The following is an 18,804-nucleotide window of genomic DNA, read 5'->3' as shown; positions in this document are numbered from 1 at the left end:
CTCTTGTTTTCTTGTGCTTAAAGGAGCAGTTCCAGATACTCTGTGTGATACAGCAGATCGTGCTTTGATCACTCTGGGGTACTGTATGAAAGTATCAACTACATAGATTGGGGAGGGGGAGTGAAAAAATTACACTTTAAGAGAGGGGGGAAAAAGTGTACCTTTTTTAGATGGTTAAAGCAGTGGTGTTCAATCTTTTTATGGTTCAGGAACCCTATAATTATATTGTGACACTGTTGAACCCCAACCCTCTCTAATAGCGCGTCTGAGATCAGATGCATTGTAAGGAACCCCAACCCTCTCTAATAGCGCGTCTGAGATCAGATGCATTGTAAATTCTTCTGTATTTCGCACCATTTTCAAAGCACTTGAAAATTGCAGGGAACCCTTTAGGAAAATGAGATGCGAGGCGGTGCAGCTGTCTTTGGGGGAAAAAGTGTATTGGCACATACCAGCAAAAATCACCTCTTGCGCGTTTCACGCGGTTAAACCGCACTTCATCAATGCCTGGGGCACCCTGGTTGAAAAACACTGGATCACATACCTTTAGTATAGCTAATAAAACAAATTGTGGGTAGTGGCCACTGAAGCCATTTAAACCCGTTCAGTACCTTGTACTGCTCTACTGATTCATTTTAATCTATCTATAAATTGTGTAGAAACCTAATCATCAGCAACTTGGTTTTGGTTTCAATATAAAGTAGCTGTTAAGCACTAAGAGGTGAACATATATATAATAGGGAAGCAGACTCGCATTTGTATTGATATATTCTGTAATGATATGACAAATGTCCCAATATAGATCCTAACATTAGATCTGTTTTTATTAGCCTGCAGTTTTTTGCCTTTCTTTTGTCATTATCCGTGACACCAAATACATTTCTATGTCCCATCTTGTCCTCCAAGCACAGGAGAGTACATTTGGTTCCATGACTCGGCTCATTCTGCAAATCCAGTGATTGCATTTGAAGCCCCTCCCTGTTCACTAGCCCACTCATCCCTCAAACAGCTGATCAATGGTGGGGGGGGGGGGGGAGGGAGTGGGGGGAGAAAAGATAAAACACCCAACGAATCTCTTCTCAGCTCTGTACTGCATCCCAATCCCACAATGCTTTGCATCCTTTGCTGCAGTCTTTCAATACCAGCTTACTGAGGAAAAAGATGCACTGAGTGAAGACTGATGGGTTTGCATCCTATCGGGGGACACACCAAGTAATCGATGACCCGGAATTAATTTTATTTGTTTTGCTCCCACCCTCCCCACCCACCTGATGACAAAGCTGCTGCTGGCCCGGTGTTATCTCTGCTATGTTTTTTTTTTCCTGTGCGTCACCCCTGGGATAGAGCATCACTTATTGATGCAAAGCTCAGTGGGAATCGCCATCAAAGTGAGGATTCCTCGCCCAGCCTCTCCCTGCGACATGCCTGGAAATCTCTTCTAAGAAGGATGATGCCATTTCCATTGGGAGTTTTTGCGACCCATATCTACTAGAGGATTTGTGCGCTGGCTGTTTCGCCGACTCAGATATTTGTCGACAACAATGGGTAAGGTGTGCTGTCTTTAAGCTCTGTGGTTGGTAGGTATTGTGTAAAAGGCATATGCAGCTGCGTGGTTATTCCTGACGCAGCTGATTGCCGGATCTGAGAGCATACAGGTGCATATATATGGATGCTTTGAACAAAGCTGAGAAGCATTGCGGTAGGAAACCATACAGAATGGGCTCTCTCATGCAGACACAAGTGCAGCTTTTGTGCTTCTTTAATGCTATGAGTTTTTTCCCCAAAACAAAGCCTAGTATCTGCGGTTGTAAAGGGGATGGTTTTTTTTGTTCAATTTTCCTCCATCGGGAACAGAAGAGCAGCTTTCCTCTGGGGTTTTCATCTCCTGCCACATTTTAAACATTATTCGCCTTCTATCTGGCAGCCCAGGGATCTGCTTCTTCATTCACAATACAGAAGCAGATGAATGGAGACGGCAGGACGCCCTGATCTTGCTTATTCCGGTAGCTCTGTGATGTGACTGGGTGGAGTGCAGCTGGCAAGGCAAGAATTAGAAGCTCCTGGCAGCACTGCTGCATTCTCCGAGATGCCTGTGGAATTTTTTGGGCACGCATTTTAGACTTTTTTTCTTGCTTTTATGTAATGCATCCTATTTTTTTGCCTTTTCAGCCCAGGAATAAAAACCTGTTCATTGCATATATAGGAAGGGTGTTTTTTTTTTTAATACAAATTGTAAGTGCTCCCAGTGCTGGAGAGGCCTGTACCTCTTGGGTATTTGAAGGCAGGCATGGTGAGCCTGCATCTGCAGCAGTGATGTGCACATCTGTTGGGGTCCTAAGATGCAAATAGGAAGAACTGTAGGTTTAGATGTTAGTGAATAGTTATTACCTTCGTGGAGTCTTGCTCTTTTAATTCTCCGCTTGTCTGGGGTGAAAACACCTATTGCATCTATACTTTAATTCTTTTACTAACGGAGAGGCCAGCAACACATTGCTTTGCACAGAGATATGCATTATGCTGCAATGAATCCCGCTCTGGTAGCGAAGCGATTTATATTACTTTTGTGTCGGAGCATGCTGGCTACCTGCAGCACCACAACGTGTATAGAAATAATTCTATTCATTCTGTAGCGAGATATATATGTGGTAAAGGGTGTATATGGTTTATGTGACCCAGTGGAGAGTCCCCAAGGTGAGTGTTGCATAAGACTTGTCTAGCAATTGTTCAGGTTTGACATTTACTGTACACGTTGGCTGCCAGACGGCCTGCAAGGCATTGCAAAGGTTAATTAATAAACTATATATTAAAAACCATTAAGCGTTTTTATTTTGGAGCCCTCACAGCAGTTAATGCATAAAATATGTATACATTTTATTTAAATAAATAAATATGGATAAACATTACACAAATGATAATGATAAAAGATGGCCATCACATCTTGACAATAATGTTCACATATGCACACATTACATCATACATTTGCAACAGACCCAGTTTATTGATCCACTGCAAGTACTGTACAGATCATAAAAAGCCCACAATGGGTTACAATGTTTATAACATACATTAGGCATGTCGTAGTTCTGACTGAGTGCCCCTGTACAATTTGAAGGGTCCGTGTGATTTTTATTTTTTTAACGTAGGAAGTGAATTTGCGCTCTGTCTGTATAGGAGTGAAATTATAGATTTATTGACCTTGTCTTTTTTTATACACCCGTGAGTGATCAGGAACTGGAAATGCTAGGCTTCCCACCCATAACTGCCTCTCCCACTAGGTTCATAATTCTATAGATCTCTGTAATATTTGAAAATCAGGCTTAAGATTCAGACATTCCCACACCCCATCTTCTGGAACACAAAACAGACTTGTGATTTTATTCTTCATAATAATATAAACTGAAATACATTTATAGATGGAAGACCCATAACTCTAATCATATTTTGAGGTGGGTCCATGGGACCATTATCAGCAGAAATGGGAAAGCAGGAAAGAAATGTTTTATACAAAACATATATATTGAATGATGCATTCTGTATGTATGTATGTATGTATGTATATTTAAAGAGAAAAAAAGAGGTGCATGCCACATAGCATACATTTCTGTTGACATTTATTATCATAAAAGAGGTTTAAAATGAGCACACTCACAAATGTAGCAAGATTATGCGCATTTGAGAGATACATTTTTCATGAACACAATACTCATCTGCAGCAAACTTCTGTAATCCCAATGAAGGTTGGCACCCAGTTAGATGTTCTGGGATCCACGACTCAAGCAGTAGATACGCTACGTCCCAAGCTGTCCGGGAATGAGTGAACACAATGTTGCAGAATGTCCAAACAGATAAAATCATGTTCCACGGAGTGTAGCACTTGTGCTCGATACACAGCTGCTTGTAGAAGCGTGATGTAGCACGCCAAACATCCGGGTCCCAACGCGTTTCGTCACACGTGACTTTGTCAGGGGTGTAAGGAGTCTAGTGTCCATTATATAGCGTGTGATAGATCCAGAGCAGCTGGAGACTTTAATGATGGAAAACACCTAGACAATCTTAACATGGATGTTATACAATGGAAGAGTGGGGAAAAAACAGTGCAAAAAAGATACATGTAACAATTAAAAAGACAAATGCAAATTTAGACAATGGAAAAGTAATCTTATTTTTAATAAACATAGACCTACAGTACATAAAATAAAAGAATGCTAAATAAACTGTGTATAATTACATATAAAGAAATGCATAAATCTAAAAAAATACATACACATTTTTATTCTATATTTTGTGTTTGTATATACACACACACACACACACACACACACACACACACACACACACACACACACACACACACACACACACACACACACACACACACACACACACACACACACACTCACTCTGTCAACTGCACCTTTCAATGACCTGCTGGATGTGTAACAGATGGGCCTGCGTAATTCATACAATTTGATTTCTATCAATCCTCATCTAATTGCTAAGAGCCTCACTGGAAGAGGATTGTGTTTTATGCGGGTGGATTCCAGTAAAAGCAATTTGTACAAAATAATTAGTTTTGGAACTGTATGTTGGACTAACCCCCTCCTGCAGAGAGATCGGTTAACGGATTTTGCAGGACTGCAGACTTTACATTTTTTTAAGTTGCTGGAATTGTCAGTAAAGCATCACTATTAGTTGCAGAGCTAACGACAGGAGAAGACTAGAGGGTGTTATTTATTAAACTGCAGATGGTGCAGATCAGGGCACAATTGCACAGAAAGTCCCATAGATGTCTTAAGAACCTTTCTGGTGCCAGAAGACGCCTTGTGGGTCATTAAGTACACTTTACTCTTCTTAAAACGAGTTGTCGGGCCTCTAAGGCAGGGTGCGCAAACTTCTTTTTTTATTGCTGTGCCCCCTTGTCTCCAACGGTATACCAACTTTTCTCCCTGCGGGGTCCCTCAAATAACTAATATCTCCCCTCAATCTATCGCAAATATCACCATAAAATGCGGCCAAAGATGAAGAAAAGTATTAGTGTTCGGGGGTGGGTTTGGGGGGGGGGGGGGGTCAGGGTCATATTGGTCCCCTGTCCCCATATCAATGTGTTCTTGTGAGTTTTCCCACTTGGAAAGAGATTTATTTTTCCCTGGCTTACTGCTAAATTTGAGAGACAAGCTAATATCTGACCTTTTTGTACCCTTACAATCGTGGACTGTTTTAGCATCATTTAATTCATCTGATTGCAAATGTTGCCAAGATATATTTGTTGTTGTGAATCGGTCAGATCCATGATATTTGTGTAAATGTATTAAATACAAATCATGTGGAATATCTACTGGCCACACCCTCTGGAGTTTCCAGAACACTAAGGTATCCCTTTTAAGTTATATTAAAGTTTTTTTTTGCTTATTTCTACTGGCTGAAACCTGGAGTTAAAACTGTTTCTATCACCCCACTTTCCAAACCAGGCTTTGGCCCGAGATAATCTCATTTCTAGACAAACACAGAAAACCAGGCTATCTTGATCTGACAAAACAATGCATTTATTTTTAAGAAGTTAACCGTTTGCATGAAAGTTTATTAAAATACTGAATTTATGATTAAAGAGATGGTGAGAAGGTCACACAAAATGAATGACCAAGAGGTCCATTTGGGGGAAGTTGAGAGTGGCCCAAGGGTCTGAAATGTGGCTTGTGTAAGAGCTGTATGAACTTCCTCTGGGGATAGGATAATGGTATATGAAATGTAACCTATGACATGGGCGAGGATGTGTTATTTGGCTGCTATTAATGAGGGGGCTGCAGGATTGGTCTGGAGTTGATGAGCGATGTATGATTGAGACTTGAGGGACGAGTGATGCTCATGACAGATTTAGCAAACTAAATTTAGATTGTCAAATTTAGGGGATCCCCAATCCTTCTCATTTCTCCTCTCCCCCCTCTCTGCTGGCTCGCAAAAAATATCCCTGCAGTGAGAGCGCACACTCTTACATTATCCTGCCGGCGCCGACAGGAGCAGGGAGAGGAAGGCTCGCGGCGGTGGCTGCTGTTGAGCTAGGGAGCCGCCGGGTCACTGCTATGTGGGGTGCCGCCGGGCCTGGGACAGGTGGGAGAGTTGTCCCAGCTCCCCCACCTGGCAGCCATGGAATCCCTGAGGTGTGAAAATCACTGTTCTAGTGCAGGGGTGCACAAACATTTGTCCCTGTGCCCCTCATCCTCTTGTCCTCCAGTGCTCGCGCCCCGCCCCTTCACTGTGTGGCATCAAATGACACGCGGGTCATGTGACATCACGCCGCATGACCCCGCAGCGTAAATTGACGCTGCGTTGCCATGGAGATGCTTCCAGACGCCGGCTGAAGCAAGGTAAGTTTAGGTTCCAGAGGCCTCACGCGATTTCCCCCCCCACCAGCATTTAGTTTTAATGCCTTGGGGAAGAGTGCGGGACCTCTGCAACCGCCCGCGCCCCCCCAGAGAAAAATCTCCCTCCCCCCCCAGTTTGCGCACCCCCTGCTCTAGTAAATGAAGACCTCTTTGCATTTTAAATAAAATGGGATGATTGTTCCATTTGTGTGGTATTTGTATCTGCATGCCTTATTGGGTCCGATTAGAACACTCCTGTGCTAAGCTATAGACCAGTCATAATAACGAGTCTAAAAGATTGAAGCAATGGCTTCCATGCTCCCAGTTTACTTGTTTGCATGCCCAAGACCAGTATGATTTTTTTTTTTTCTGCATTTTTCTTTTGTCTACATTTGTTTCACAATATGAAGTTCAGATCATTTTAACAGACTGAATGGGTGTAAATGTGTAGTCATGAAGACTTTTCTGTGCTGATAAAAATGACATATTTTGCAGTTTCCCTTTGTTTTATGATTATCATTTTTTCTTTATGCATTTAAGAATTTGATCTCTGTTACATAAATTAATTTTTTAAACAGAAAAGTGGAATGGAAATTGCTGCATACTCCACTGCCTGTGTGTGTGTGAAGTGCTATTCATTATTGTGACGTGCTTTATTTATTCATAGCATAAAAGCTAAGCGATGACCTTCCTAGAGAAGATTTAAATTGTCCCTTTGTTTATCACCCCGTGTTTTGCGGTCTGCTATCAGTTACTGCTTCCAAATTCATTCAAAAGTGACGCATGAGTGATCCAGTGCAAATGCTTGAGAGGGTCTCGTACAATCTTCAGCAAGTCAGCTCTTCTGTCCATGCCTCAAGCATCTAAACTTTTGGATTATAATATGTACACAGTACGGCGGCCTATTTGCTGCTTGTCATGTCTATTTTTTATCAAATGAAATGGTCATTATCCATAGATCAGAAATACAGGGCTTCTTCTTAAAAGCCAAATCGACATCACTATTGCATGTATTTTTGTGACAGTGATGAATAGCCAACCTGTTGTACCTTACTCCTTCCACATGGGGTTGTGGTCCTTTTCCTTAACAGGAGCAAGCTGCCACTCATCCCATACGCCCCAGAAATAGGTTCAGCAGTGAATGTGTTTTTGTTGAAATATAAAACGGGCTTTATTACAGCCCTTCCATTAGGCTGCCAAATATGAATGTTGGTCCTGATCTGAAATATAGCTACCTGGTCGGTCTCCATTAACTACTGCGGTGCTTAGATAATAAACTGCAAACTGAAGGCTAGATTCCCTCAAGGTTAATATCGCAGTGTTCGTATTTGGCGTTATTACAATATGGAATGGCTGCGATTTTTAATATTTTCGCATTACCGCTGTGTTCACAAACACGAATGTATTTATAAATGGGGTGAGATATACAGCTCATTTGCATACATGCATTTGAAACATTCTCATGGTGTTTGGACTGAGATTTTTTTTTTTGTTGCGATGGGGACACAATTTTCGTTTCTACATTTTAAAAATATGTTACCTCTGCAGTAAGTAACGCCAGCGCTACAAATAAGTGATTGCTCATTGAAATTGGAGTTCATCGTCGTTAGCCATGCGATTGTGGGCAGGGGGCGAGAGAGCACACTTTATTACCAGGGCGTTCTGTATGCCTGAGGCTACCAATGCATTTAAAAGAAATGCCTTCAGACACCAAAGGGGTTAACATACAACAAAAAAGCATAACGCCCATATGACTAAATATTACGCCTGTAATCGCCCAAGTGGCCAGCTAGTCATGGGTTGAGTATGACTAACTGGGAGCTTGGTATACCAAGTATTTAATTTATTAAGTTCTACATTGTTAAGATTATGATTTTTTTTCTTTTTATCACAAGGTTGACTAATTTTAATTTTGCCTAGGTCTATAGTGGCCATTCGCACGGTAAAAAGCCCCTTTTCACTGCTTTAACACTGGCGATATGACGAATAAGTTGATTTAAAAAAAAATATATATCATTATTTAGTCAAATTAGGCCTAAAATCACTGTGTTTTTATTCCCTCACTGCCAGAGAGTTGTGCGGTGCATTGCAGGGAAAGGTTTAAGGGACTTTCTAAAGTCCCCCACCCAGTATGACATGGCATATGGATAGTAGTAGTATTACCAGTGCAGTCCTATTGCCGTGTGTTGTTGTTGTTGTTCTTCTTCTTCTTGTTCTTTTTGCAGCTGAAGAAGTTAATGATTACAGACTTGTGATACAAAGGCTCATTGCACCATGAGTGTTGGCAAGTGTGGGAGGGGAGTTTTTTCTGAACAGCAATCATTGGATCTCGCATAGCTATTGCCTTTCCATTTTCATCCTAATAACACAATACATTGTAATGGTTGAATCTCCAGCTCCGTGGTTTCTAACATTTTTTTTTTTTTTTGCTTAAGAACCCCTAAGTGAAATTCTGAGTAACCCCAACCCTTTCAAATAACGTGTCTGTGATCAGATGCATTGTAAGGAACCCCAACCCTCTCAAATAACGTGTCTGTGATCAGATGCATTGTAAGGAACCCCAACCCTCTCAAATAACGTGTCTGTGATCAGATGCATTGTAAGGAACCCCAACCCTCTCAAATAACGTGTCTGTGATCAGATACATTGTAAGGAACCCCAACCCTCTCTAATAGCGCGCCTGAGATCAGATGCATTGTAAATTCTTCTGTTTTTGGTACAATTTTCAAGTGACCAGAAAATTGCAGGGAAGCCCGGGGAACCCAATGGGTCCTTGGAACCCTGGTGGAAAAACACTGTTCTAGCTCCTGATAAAAGCATGGTGTACTTTTAGATTTTGTTTTCTGGTTATTAAACACATAAAAAAAAAAAATACTGGAAAATGGGGTGTGGACGTGGTTACATAATTGAGTGCTTGACATTTTGTTGCTAAATTTTACTGCACATTTAAACTGTATTTCAACAGTACAACTCCGCGCTTGTCATGTGCACGATTACATGAAATGCCAGTGCATGATGTATCTGGGGAAAGTGGTATTTAGAAAACAATGCACATTTTGTGTGCTATTTTCCCACATTACGTTCATTTTCCAAGGGCATTTCCATGGAAACATATTTTCCGCCTTTCATCTGTCCCCTACTGCTTAGTCTCATCTTTGGTTGGAAACATCTTTGTGGCTCTTTAACACGTTGCTGTGGGAATACTTGGCCTGTCACAAGGCGGAAATAAATAAAAAGCTGAAGGAAGCCGCCCTGGACAACTCAACCCGTTTTGTGACTGTTTTAGAAGTTCCAGGAAGAAAACCAAACGTGGCAGATGGATATTATCATCATTTATCTGTCCGTGTTTTCTGCTTGGTTTGTACACCGTGGGCGGCCGAATGGACAGGGACATGGGTAACAGGCAGCCAACAAGTATAGCTAATCCCTAAACAGCTGATGAATCTGTGTTTCCTCTGATTCGGGTGCTTTGGCTTTCTGTTGTATTTTTTATTTCATTTAGATCGCTATAAAATATATATGTATGTGTGTGTATATATATATATATATATATATATATATATATATATATATATATATATATATATATATATATATATATATATATTAATATATATATATATATGTGTGTGTGTGTGTATTTCTAAAAAATTCCCAAGTAATTTCATTGCTTTTTTATATATTGCCAATGCCTTCTGGCCCTGAAGAGGGGGGGGGGGGCGGGATTGTGGGGGGGGGGTGTGTGTGTGTGTGTGTGTGTGTCCCTTTTGAGGGCTCACATCCCTTGAGGTATATATCATGTTGCCTTCCACTGCAATAAACTTTAAGGTGTTTGTGTGTTATTGATCTGGTTGATCATCTTTTTCTGCCTGCACCACCGTTCAGAATTAACTTTAACTCCAATATAGAGCTGGTTGTTTCCACTGTAAATGTGTGTGTGAGATATATAATTTTTTTTAGTTAAAAGTTTTTTCAAAGCATACAGTTTTAAAGAAACAGAGCTTAATTTCTCACTAGAACGTGCTTATTTGATTTTTGTATCGTTTGTTATAAGTGATTTGCTTATGGTAAAGCGGCATATTTATAATCTTTTTTTTTTTTTTTTTTTTTTTTACATTTTTTTTTTATTAAACACCTGATAACTTGGTTGAGTGCATGAGTCTCTCATATTCCTTTTCAAGGCGCATTGAGTGGCAATCATCATACAATTTTAACTCCGCCCTCTGAAAATTAACATAGTTCATCATATAATGGTGACAAATATCTTTAATTTTCAAACCCAAATGGCCCCTTCTCTTCAAAGAAATGAAAACAAAAAATGGCATTAAGTGTAAATTTTGGCCGGTGCCCTCTCCTATTTATCCGCTTGGACATTAATTATTAATATGGCTGTTTGTCGTTCGTTGGAGGAAATGTCAAATACACTCCATACATTTTTCTTATGTGCCATCGGTAATCTTTGAAATGCCATTTTTGACGCCTGTTAAAGTTGTCACATTTTCCGCGCTGTGCTCTAACTGCTTCTGTTTTGTGTTCTTCTCTCATCGCAGTGTGCAGGGTGAAAGGGAACTTAACCCACATGTCAGTGGTCTAGGATGGCCAGTGAAGGATCCAACATCCCCAGCCCTGTGGTGCGTCAGATCGACAAGCAGTTTCTGATCTGCAGTATATGCCTCGACCGATACAAGAATCCCAAAGTACTTCCCTGTCTGCACACATTTTGTGAGAGGTAAACACTGTATTTTATGGAGGTTCACTGTCTACGTAGCAAGGAAGACCTGTACATTTCTAATTAGACTTGGGACTAATTTTTTGAAGGTGTGATTCAAGGTTAAATACCTATTTTAAGAAGACCATCTGAAACCTCAGGTGGTCTTTATTAAAACAAGGTTGGCCTTATCTTAATTAGGATGTCTCTTTACGGTACGACTGCTTCCAGGAGACGAAGTTTTAAATAAAAAAAAAAAATAATAATTTTATACAATTCTTATTGTAGTAGTGAAACAGCCTTCACAACATAGTTTACCATTCAGTTTATTATTTGTTGTAGAGTGATCATTTAAAAAGGACCACTGGGTAATCAGATTTCTTCTTCTTAACATTACAACAGGTGTTTACAGAACTACATTCCAGCTCACAGCTTGACCCTCTCTTGCCCGGTCTGCCGTCAGACCTCGATTCTGCCCGAGAAGGGTGTCTCCGCTCTTCAGAATAACTTCTTCATCACTAACCTGATGGACGTGCTGCAGAGGAGTCCAGACAACGGCATCGAAGATTCCTCCATCCTGGAGAGTGTCAATGCTGTCGCTGCTGGAAAACCACTGTCCTGTCCCAACCACGATGGAAATGTAAGAGGAAAAGCGTTACTTTACTGAGGGAAATTTCTAGATTTCTACTGGTGCCAAGTGTGAGACTGAAGATTAGCTTGAAGTGCTCTTCTCAGATCTGACTGCCGGCTTTGTGGGATAGATCCTTCAATTTTGGCTTTTATATAAGAAACGAAGAGACCACATTTTGTTTCCATTATCCTGAGTAGAGATATGCGAATGTGTCCAAGTGGTTTGGCAATATGTACGGAAAATGTGTACATTTTCACAGGAAAAAAAGCCATGCAAAATTTTGCATTGCTTGAAAATTTGTATAGTTTCCATAGGAAGTGAGTGCCCATTGGCTTGTATACCTCGCAACACACACACACACACACACACACACACACACACACACGTGTGTGTATGTACATACGTACGTACGTGGGGAGATACCTGGGAAATAAGCTTATTTGCATATTCAAATTGGCTTCCTGTATATCTCGGGTGTGTTCACCGACATCTCTCCACATGTTGTATAGATGATTTGGGATGGGTATAGAAGTCAATGTGTACTCTACCTAACTAGGTTTCCTTCATCCTCTCTCTTGCAAAACACTTTGTGTGTACAGTTGGGTAATTAGCCAGGTGTAATGGATCGTGTTGACTTTAGTCCAATTATATGTACATTATCATCTTTCCTTCATCTTATTATTCACTCTGAACTTCTGCAGTAGTTTATGATTTTTTTTTTTTGCAGAGTGTTGATCGTTTATGATCTGGTGTTTAACTCAACCCTGATTACTGCAAATCTAGAACTGATGTAGCATTCTCTGTTGGGTATCAACCCCTAACTTCTCATGAAAGGTTACATATGTAAACTAGAAACTAGATTTTTGTGCCTGTAGCTGAAATGTGATTAAACATTAATAGAAGGTGTTCAGTGGCGGATTTGAAAATCCGTCGCCCCTAGGCACTTAGAGGGCGGCAGCATGGAGGCGGCCGACACAGCTATCTCCTTTGGAACCCCAGCATCAAAAGACACCGTAGACGTCGTCAACGTGAGCGTGCGTGGATGTTGGAACCTCCACGGCCTCATTTGAGGCTGGTGTTCCAAAGGAGATAGGGGACGGCAGCAAGGAGGCGGCAGGACACACGTAATTGCATTCCCATTAGGTCCGATAGGTCAAAGAGCGCGGCAAATGTAGTTGGGGTCGGAAATCTTTCCCGGTCTAGGCCTGGGCTAATGGGAAATCCGCTACTGAAGGTGTTGCATATTTGAGTGAATTTATCAAAAATTATATATTATCTTTCAAATTACAATATATACATTCCAAAAAGAAAACCTATACATTTCAAAATCAAATGACATGTCCAAGATGTATACCTTGACATAAGGGGGTCGTGACACTTCTACCTTAGTTCAATTGTTGGTTATATAAATAGAAGAAATACAAGTACTTTTTTTTTTTTTTTCTTCCTTCACCCTCCCCCCACCCCTCCCCTAAAATGATTGTGCTTCCATTGTGTTTAGTTTTTAATTACAGATAATTACTTTCACACCTTCGTTTCTCCATTAAATACCTGCGAGCTCTTTATTACTATTCCACTGTGAGATGGATATCTTTACCCTCAGCCCAGTTCAATATTTTAACTACCCTACAACGATTTAAAAAAATAATAATAATTTAAATATTTCTACAGAAAGTAAAGCCGTAAGCCATAAAACAACAATAAAACACTTGGCAGCAGCATATCTTCGCTCTGTGTATCTTGCAAACAACGTTTCTCATTTTTACCTTCACTATTGTTTACAACAGGGGAGCGCAATCCGGCTGCTCCCATCTCTCCGCGCCCCCGCCTCTCTTACCTTGGCTCTGGCATCATAACGTAATTTGATGCCGCGTTGCCATGGTGACGCATCTCCAGAGCCAAGGTAAGTGCAATTTACAGAGGCCTTCCCCGGCACTTTATTTATTCCTTCGGGAACCGCGCGGGGCCTCCGTAAACCCCGTGCCCCCCGCAGACAATCTCACGCCCCCCAGGGGACAAATCGCTTGTTTACAACACTTTGTGCCATACTCCTCATTTTGATGGCTTTCACAAGCCAGTTATCACGAAGTACTCTATGGATGGTCTGTTTCTAAGGATACTCCACTTCCTTCCTTCGTTGTTGTTTTTTTTGTAAACCTCTAGTTGTTCCTTAATTCTCCTCTCTTGTCATGTGGACTAAGTTGTCTTATTAGGTACCATACCTTTCCGGAAAACTTTTTTTCACAATTGGTTCTTGCAATTGTATATTTAAGGCAGGGGTGGCCAACTCCAGTCCTCAAGGGCCTCCAACAGGTCAGGTTTGTCAAAGACTGAGTCACAGGTTGAGCCACCTGTGCTGAAGCAAGGATATCCTGAAAACCTGACCTGTTGGTGGCCCTTGAGGACTGCAGTTGGCCACCTCTAATTTAAGGTACATATACACTTCGTCCGTTTTTAAAAAATTTTTTTTTAAAGAATTTCTCTTGAGTATTTGCTTTTCTCACATATGTATTTGTTCATCATATGTAACATTTCCATTGTCATGAGATTGACGGGGTTGAGTGAATTTATCCGATTTGACTGTTCAGTACAGTAATTTGCTATTTAAAAACATGAAGTTCTATTTATCATTGTTTGGGATGTCCAAAATGCGAATTTGCATTAAAAATGTGTGGGTGTGTCTTGTTAGGTAAAATTGTAAATGAATGTGAACTTTCTCCCATCTCTATTTTTTGTACCCTTCCCTCCCCCCCATTTTTTATTTTCTTCGTTCCTCCCCTCCCCCTAAAATTTTTAATAAAAATTACGTTTAAAAAAAATAAAAAAAAAAAATGTGTGGGTGTGTCACAAGCGGTAGAGCACTTTTTGCAGGTGTTAAAAGTGTAGTTGCCTGAGCCACCGGGATGGTGCACAGACGTTGGACACCGTAGATACGTGAGCTCCACACATTGCAACATAATGCACTGCAGCGCCGCTTAGCTTTATCTTTGTTCAAGCACACACCGCTAAACTGGTAAATAACCGATTTATTATTGATACAGAATGTGTGTATGTCCCATCTATCCTACTAACGATAAATACAGTGCTTAGCCTCTCATAAAACAGAGGGCTTGCTATGTGACAATGAGCCGCAGGCTATGGATTATTTTAATCAAAGTGACAACCATTGCATTACTGTGACGGAAAGGGCCTGCGAGCCAGCCAAGGGGCCAATATATTTCACATCCCAAATACCCTTTTATGAATGCCGATGCCATTATTCTCTCGTTACTATATTTTGTGACTCGCTTACAAGGTTTAGGCATTTTGTATTAAAGCTGTTTTTCTAAATCCTGGAATGCATGGTCTGTCTAACTAATAAGCATATACGGGTGGGGTAGCCATATTGGTCCTTTCACCATATAGTGGCAAAATAACGAATAATGTATACAGTGGGGGGAGGGGGGGTTTGGTCCTATAAAAATATTTTTGCTGTGTATTGGCGATAGGAACAGAAAGTGAGGGCCTTTTTAGAATGAAAGTGTTTGTAATATATCCCACCCATCCATCGCTGGTCCAGATATCTTTCTGCCCCTCTCGTCACGTACGTCCCAGCAGATGCAGGCAGAGACGGGCTATCCTATGGGGTTTACCCCCCGGCCCCCTCATGCTGACTTCAGGAGTGGAGGTGACACAGGAATCTATGTGTAGCCAATACTGGTGCAGACCCTGTGCCTGCCCCTTCTGAATCTCGGGAAGTAAGTATCCAAATTGTAGTTTGAAGTTCAACCCCTTGGTGGTGAGATCTTCAGTTTACAGATTACCCCTCCATGGGTAGGAAGTGCTACTCCAGCTCCTCCTGGAGCTGGGGAGGGTAGCAAGATCCGTTCAGAAGCACATGGCCTCAATTATTAACTGCTGGCCAAGCACAATGCAAGGGCCAGAAACCCTTCTCCACAAAAGGCAACACTGTTATTCCATCATGCAATGCTGCTATAATAAAGACCTCATTTATATACTCCTGGCTGAGTTGCGGTCTATTAGCCAGAGGTATTGGAGCAATAAGAATTGTCATGGTAGGGACTGCCTGAAGCTTCGCTGTAGCCTACTATGTCTGGATAGAACATAAGGATCCCCGCTCTCCTGGACCCTCACAGGTATGCACGCACCATGTCATCAGTAGTAGCAACAACACGTATATATATATATATATATATATATATATATATATATATATATATATATATATATATATAATCAGTACTCCACTCCCCACCTTTAGTGACTGAAAAAAGAGAGGTATTTCTACAGGGCTGTGTCTCCTTTTAGTTAATTTTTCGTGTGCATCTGAGGGCTTGCTGGCAAACAGAAATGGATGTGCTAGCCATGTTGCTGTAGAGGTCAGTTGGCAGAACACTAGCATAACAAAAGTGCCCGCTATGCAATTGCAGAAACCATTAGCCGCGCTGCATGATAAATCTGGCTCAGTTCTAAAGATCCAATCAGTATTTTATGTTCTCTCGACTAAATCCCTGAAAATGAACACGTTGTGCTATGAATGTGAATATTACTATATGCTTCTAGCTCTAGCTCACCAAAGCGTCATAGAAGAAGCTTAACCTAAATTGGTGCTGATACAGGGAGCCACATCTGCTATGTATTTTGTGTGTGCTGTGTGCCCTGGTTTTTTCTAACCTGCACTAAAGACGAGTGGGAGAGAGAGAGAGTCCCCGGTGAAATAATCTTTGGTGTTCGCATTACTGAATAACCCCCATAAAGTTTTTGTTACCTCAGTATGGCATGTGAGCGTTTAACTCTGCTGGAGAACACAGACAGCACAAAGGAGTGTGCGAGGACCTCGGCTGTGGCCCTCGCACTAGATTTAGGTTGCTTTGGATACTATGAGGTATGTAGTATAATTGCGGTACTGCTGCGTGTTCTTTTTCAAGGAAGGCCGGCCCCTGGAACTGGAATGCAGCGTGACATAAAGGTGTGATTGTTTCATGCCTCAGTGCCATCCCAAACTGGCCACATCTTTTATTTTTTATTTTTACCGAAGATAAAAATAAGTGAAGTTTATTTTTAATTCTTTTTTTTTCTAGACTAGTGTCGCCCTTGCCCTCGTCTGTTAATTGGTCATTTGATTACAGACTGTAAGTTGTGAGTGAATGGTTCGTCCTTTCATATGGGTACAGATGGGAGAAGGGAGAGAAAGCCGCTGATTAGCGTGGATCCTGATTAATTCTACTTACCAGATGCAAAATCTTGTTACTTTATCCTCGCTAATCCCTGGGACCTTTTTAATTGTGAGAAGTATGGTAATTCCTTTGTGTATCGCCTTCAAAGTTAAGCTGATGACCATAGGAGTAGTATATAACATTAAATTCCCAGCAATCATTAGGTGTTTGGAAGTGTGCAGTGTCTGCATACTTCATCATACAAAAAGGTTCAGCTAAAGTACTGTTGCACGATCACAGTGCAATTGCTCACAGCTTAGCAGGAAGCTCACTTCTCTACTGCTCAAGGCCTTCATCTTCATATTTCCAGGTGATCCTTTGCCTCCTTTTTAATGGCGTTATTTCTAAATGTGTAACACCGCTTTGTATTTATCAGATTGTTTAGATGTTCATTATTTTTCAGAGGATGTCATGCACCAAACGAGATCACATGGATCAATGATATTGTTCCCCATGCACTGATGTGCTTTCTATAAATGTAGGGAACGGGATCAAAACTAATGACAAAAATATTACAGAACTGTAGACATTGAATGCAACTCTGCCGCTTTGTATGGATGTGATGATGGTATGCAGATGTTACTGGGTCAAATTATATGGTCTTTTGATACACTGATTAAAATGTAATGGGTTATAACATTCATTTGATGATTACTGTGATGATGATAATGATGATTTGATGATCATTCCTTGCTGGAAAGACACCACATGTGAAGCATAAGATCGTATGCACTATTCACATCTTCAATTATATATTCCATTTTAGGTTTGCATGCTTCACTGCTAGAAAAACCAGCATACTAATAATTTAGCTGGTGGTGTATTTATTAACCATGCATATAACGTAAATACTGTACATGTGACTTCACTCCTCCCTTTGTGAAGAATGCAGCTAGTAAAAAGATTGGCCTTCCATTTATGGAAAACAAAGAAAAATTCCTGCGCTCCTACCATTTGGGCTAAAATTTACTAGTGGCATGTTTACATTTAGAACCTACGTCTGTGTGACATAGGAGTCATTTGGTCGCATCCTTCTTTTTTTTTTTTGGTTGCACCTACACTGAATATATGCATGCACAGGACAACAAGAAATTGGATATATTCAGTGTAGGTACCTGCTGAACGGAGTTTACCTTGACGAGGTTGGCAGGCTCGAAGCATGTATATGAACTCTCAAATGCTTTTAGACTAAGGTGATGAATATGGTTCTTTTTGAACGTTGCTGCTTCCTCCTTGGTAAATTAATCCGGTTGCACCATGCCCTTTTGTGCTGCAGGTAATGGAATTTTACTGCCAGTCATGCGAGACGGCCATGTGCCAAGACTGCACTGCGGGGGAGCATGCCGAGCACCCCACAGTGCCACTGAAGGACGTGGTGGAGCAACATAAGGCCGCGCTGCAGGCACAGCTGGACAACGTCAAGAAGAGGTATCGTGATGAATTTCTCAAAGCCTTGTTGCCTTTTGATGTTGCGTCAACTGTTGATTAAACATTGGGTCTTTGTGCGTTGATGCCTTACAACTGATCTTCATTACCAGAAAGTATTCATGTTGAATTTTGACATGGCAAATAGATCTTTTGTACCATATGGTAATTTATTAACCATTACTGTGGCAAAGGGATTTGAACCCTTTGATGCCAGAGGGGTTATCCATGCATGCCCAATAAATGCCTTGGGTGGCCCTGCTACATTTAAAGGGTGTAAGCGTTAATACACAGTAAACAAAATGCCATGCAACTTGCTCAATTATATAACCTCGTAGCAGCTGAAGTGGCGCCGGACATACAGTTTACTAGCAGGTTAATACAGTCCCTACTCTAATATCCCCATCACTAATTTGACGACCTGTTGTTGCCTTTGAACCATGGCGTCTTCATGGTGTACATGTC

The 18,804-nt window shown here is 41.1% G+C and overlaps 1 protein-coding gene across 5 annotated transcripts in view; it reads left to right on the top strand.

Annotated features, from left to right (window-relative positions):
* TRIM2 (tripartite motif containing 2) overlaps window positions 1-18,804 on the top strand; it is a 173,378-nt gene that overhangs the window by 138,117 nt on the left and 16,457 nt on the right. For 4 of the 5 annotated variants that reach the window (XM_075613192.1, XM_075613209.1, XM_075613172.1 and 1 more), the window contains exons 2-4: window positions 10,910-11,088; window positions 11,470-11,707; window positions 18,191-18,342. In XM_075613192.1, coding sequence (XP_075469307.1) covers window positions 10,955-11,088; window positions 11,470-11,707; window positions 18,191-18,342 — 524 coding nt within the window. In that variant the 5' untranslated portion in view covers window positions 10,910-10,954. Of the gene's footprint in view, window positions 1-1,089; window positions 1,546-10,909; window positions 11,089-11,469; window positions 11,708-18,190; window positions 18,343-18,804 lie in introns of those variants that run through there. The other variant, XM_075613182.1, reaches the window with a different exon arrangement.

Source organism: Ascaphus truei, chromosome 1 (assembly GCF_040206685.1).
Source record: "Ascaphus truei isolate aAscTru1 chromosome 1, aAscTru1.hap1, whole genome shotgun sequence".
In the NCBI taxonomy this organism is placed as follows: Eukaryota; Metazoa; Chordata; class Amphibia; order Anura; family Ascaphidae; genus Ascaphus; species Ascaphus truei.
Note: the sequence above shows the minus strand (reverse complement) of the source record. Positions and strands in the feature narration are given on the sequence as shown.